We start from the raw sequence: 3,777 nt of genomic DNA on the forward strand, positions 1-3,777 counted from the left end.
CACCGAGATCCAAAAGTTCACACCTTTGGAGGGGTTGGATGAGCATACCTTCCTCTTCGTTTTGCCTCAAAAATCCCCTAAAACGGTGGACGCATGAAGGAGATCGAAGAGAGGGGAGGAGGAGAGAGGTGTTGCCGACCTCTGTTCGTGCGAAGGAGGTTGAAGAAACCCGGTGATGGGTGGGTGGGGCCTGCCCAAAAGGCTACGGGCTGAGATCTTATTTGGTACCCTACTACCACCGCGGGTGGCGGTAGGCACCTAATTCACGTCAGCGTGGCAGACAACGCCGTCTGACTTCACGGGAGCCTATCGCGAGCGTTAGTGGCGGTAGCCTGCACAACCCTACCGCCACAACGGGTGGTGGTAGGAAAAGGGTCAGATCTGATTTTTTTCAGACCGGGGTCAGATCTAGGTGAACTTGTCCAAAAAGGTCAAAATAGTGGATTTGTCCCGGCATCGTCTGACTTCACAGGAGCCTACCGCCAGCGTTAATGGCGGTGGCGGTAGGAAAAGGGTCAGATCCGATTTGTTTTTTCAGATCAGGCTCAGATCCGGCTGAACTTAGGCAAAAGGATTAAAACGGTGAATTTGCCCGCCTAGTCGTGAGTCGGGCGTGCCATTGACGAAGGAGGAGAACCTCGTTGGGCTTTTGCGTCACGTGAAGGAGGACCTTGTATAAAATTTGAACTTAAAAATTGAAAGAATATTTTAGTTGTCCCGTACTCTGCACCAATTAGGGGATGCGGAGGGAAAGGGAGATGAATGGATTTAGAAAAGATTTGGTTTTGGGATTACATAGGATAGGTACATACATACATACATAGAGATAAAAGATTGACTGGTATATGATACACATACATACATACATGATACATGATACATACATACATACATAGAAGAAAGATTGATTTTGATTAGTTTTTGGTGGGATTGGGATTGGGATTGGGAATATGGTTGGAAGAAGAAGGATTAGCAGGAGGGACGTGTGTGGTGCACTTGTCCTTCTTAAACCTGAGCTTGCCCTTGACGCTATCGAACTCCCAGATGTGCTCTTGCATGTGCACGTTGCCGAGCACGGACGGGCCCAACTCCCGGCGCCAGAAGCCGAGGCACGCCACGCCGGGAACCACCTCCGGCATGAGCACGCCGGTGAGGCTCGGCTCCATCCTCGCGCCGCCCTGCAACACCAGCTCCAGCTTTGGCACGATTGTTTCGGGCGCCGGTTTCACGCCGTCCCACTTGTAGCAGTGCTCGAACTCAATCACGTCCGACACCTTCTCCAGCTTTGGGTCCAGGTGCCTGGCCAGCGCCCGCGTCACTATGCCGTACGCCGGCTCCACCAGCGACGACACGGAGGTGCCCGTGTCCAGGTTCAGCCCGCCGTGAACCCGGTAGTTCCACACCTCCGGCGGGATGTTGTCTAGGCGCTGGCCATTGACCAGCACGCCCGTGACTTGCACGCCCATGGTCGGCATGTTGGTGACGTAGATGATGTCCGTCTCGCCGGCCACGCCCCCGGCCTCGATGGCCGGGTTGGGACCGAAGGTGAGGTAGCTGGACGCGTCCCGGCCGCTGTGCGTGGCCAGCAGGCAGAAGGAGAAGAGGCCCTGGAAGCTCTGCCCGGCGATGTTGCCGAAGGACACGTGCTGGTTGCCCAGCGTCAGCACGCCGTCGTGCGCGTCCACTGTCCCGCCGGCCTCGTACGTCGAGCACCCCAGCACCAGCCCCGGCAGCCGCGCCTGCCGCCCGCCCGACACCGACACCGTCGCCGTCTCGCGCCCGAAGATGCCGCGGGTCACCGTGCCGTCCTGCAGCATCTGCTTGTAGCTGCACGACTCGTTGTGGTCGGGCGTCTTGCACGCCACGTACGGGAAATTCCCGCAGGTGTCCCGCTGCGAGCACCGGTACCGCCGCCACGACGACGACCGCGCCGGACGGTACCACGTCTTGTTCACCAACGGTGGCTCCTCCAGGGTGTCCCCCAAGGACATTGTCTTGCCCTTGCCCTTGCCCTTGCCCCTGTCCCTGTGCCGCCGGTGGCCGCGGAGCCGGCAGTTGAGCCACGTCAGGCCGTTGGCGGTGTCCAGTGCCATGCTGTAGGCCACCGCCGGCGTGCCGAACTGCACCGTCACCAGGTACATGCCCACGCTCAACGAGTCCAGAGCGCTCTGCATGGGCAGCTCGAACGTGGACAGCGACGACGTCCCGCTCCCGCTCCCGCTCGTGGCCGCCAACAGCTCCGGTATGTCCGACGCCGCCAACTGCCTCCTCCTGGTGCCAGCCGCCAGCTGCCGGTGCCGGGCCAGGTCCTTGGCCTGAATGGCGCGGTAGTGCTGGCGCCGCGCCTCCAGGGACTCCGGCACCACCGGCGCCGTCACGGGGAAGTGGCAGCTGATGCCCTCCTCCAGCGCCCCCACGTCGACGATGACTACCTCATCCGGGTAGGCGTCGAGGCAGCCGGGGAGGAGGAGCAACAACACCACCACGGCGGCGTAATGGCCGTGCATCTTGGTCATTGATCTTTGTAAAATTATGTTGCTACTACTCGATCAGTTAGTACGTAATAATCAAGCAAGCTATTGATCCACGACATGCTGCATGCCCGCCATTCTTGTCCCGGCCCCTACCGCTTGCTTGCTTGTCCTGTCAATATTAGAGTTTTCAAGATGCATGTGAGGTCGGCACGCCCACGCCATTGTTACCTAGCTCTACATGTGCCTGCTTCTTAATTCGAGTGGCCGTGAGCTTTTTCAGGATGCAACGCCGCTCTCCGGCCGCCTATAATAAGCACTTCCCCATTTCCTCCTCCTACGTACGAATTCATTCATTTTCTTATTATGTTTATTATACTGGCTAGCAAAAAAAGCTCGTGCACAACAACGGGAAGAAGAAAAAAACACCACACGCCAACTTCTAGAATTGCCGGCTATTGAAAAAAGCCGATGCCTCTAGCGGCAGCAAGGAGCAGCTATTGCCAGCAATAGATGCCGCTATGCCGAATAGCGGTTTTGCGGAACACACGCGAGAATTCAGAAAATAAGTGCAAGATACATGGCAAACTACAGAAATTTAGCATCGATTAAATAGTTGAAACAAACAGGAACATGATTGTTAAAAGATGTAACATATATCCGTACAAATATAAACGGTGTATGATTGTGTTTAAGTTAGTTGTTGGAGATATGACTTGTATAGCAATCCAACAACTAACCTTGTAGATCTTTGTAACAACCTGGCCGGTGGTCTATATTAACACGCAAAGCGCCCCTGCAAGATGCAAGCATTGTCTCATAGTTTTGACATGGTATACAGAGCCTAAAACTCTTCCATCGCATCTAATGTCTTCCTCCTCCGCCGCCGTCGCCATGGCTCTCCCCTCCATCACTTCTCTCGGCCACACCATCGCTGAGAAACTCAACAGGGAAAACTTCCTTGTCTGGAGGGCGCAGGTGCTCCCTCATGTCCAGGCTGCCGGCATGATGGGTTACCTTGATGGTTCCCTCAAGGCCCCTCCCGCCGAGCTCATCTTGGAGAAAGATGTCGCCGGGAAAAAGGAGCTCGTCGCCACGCCAAACCCCGAACATGCGGTTTGGGTAACGCAGGACCAGCAGGTGCTCACGTTTCTGCTCGCGTCCCTCTCCCGTGACATCCTTCTCCAGGTTAGCAGCTGTGAGACGGCTGCGACAGCATGGAAGGAGATCCTCCAGAGCTTCTCCTCGCAGTCACCAGCGCGCATCATCCTGCTACGATCTCTGATCGGGAGTACCCGCAAGGGTG

At 56.2% G+C, this 3,777-nt stretch overlaps 1 protein-coding gene across 1 annotated transcript; it reads right to left on the minus strand.

Moving 5' to 3' along the window:
* Positions 1–771: 771 nt before the first annotated feature.
* Positions 772–2,714, minus strand: LOC123422026 (aspartic proteinase NANA, chloroplast-like). Its single transcript, XM_045107647.1, has one exon. The coding sequence runs from the start codon at positions 2,514–2,516 to the stop codon at positions 915–917; it is 1,602 nt and encodes a 533-aa protein (XP_044963582.1). The 5' UTR covers positions 2,517–2,714; the 3' UTR covers positions 772–914.
* Between the last annotated feature and the right edge of the window lie 1,063 nt (positions 2,715–3,777).

Source organism: Hordeum vulgare, chromosome 1H, assembly GCF_904849725.1.
Source record: "Hordeum vulgare subsp. vulgare chromosome 1H, MorexV3_pseudomolecules_assembly, whole genome shotgun sequence".
In the NCBI taxonomy this organism is placed as follows: Eukaryota; Viridiplantae; Streptophyta; class Magnoliopsida; order Poales; family Poaceae; genus Hordeum; species Hordeum vulgare.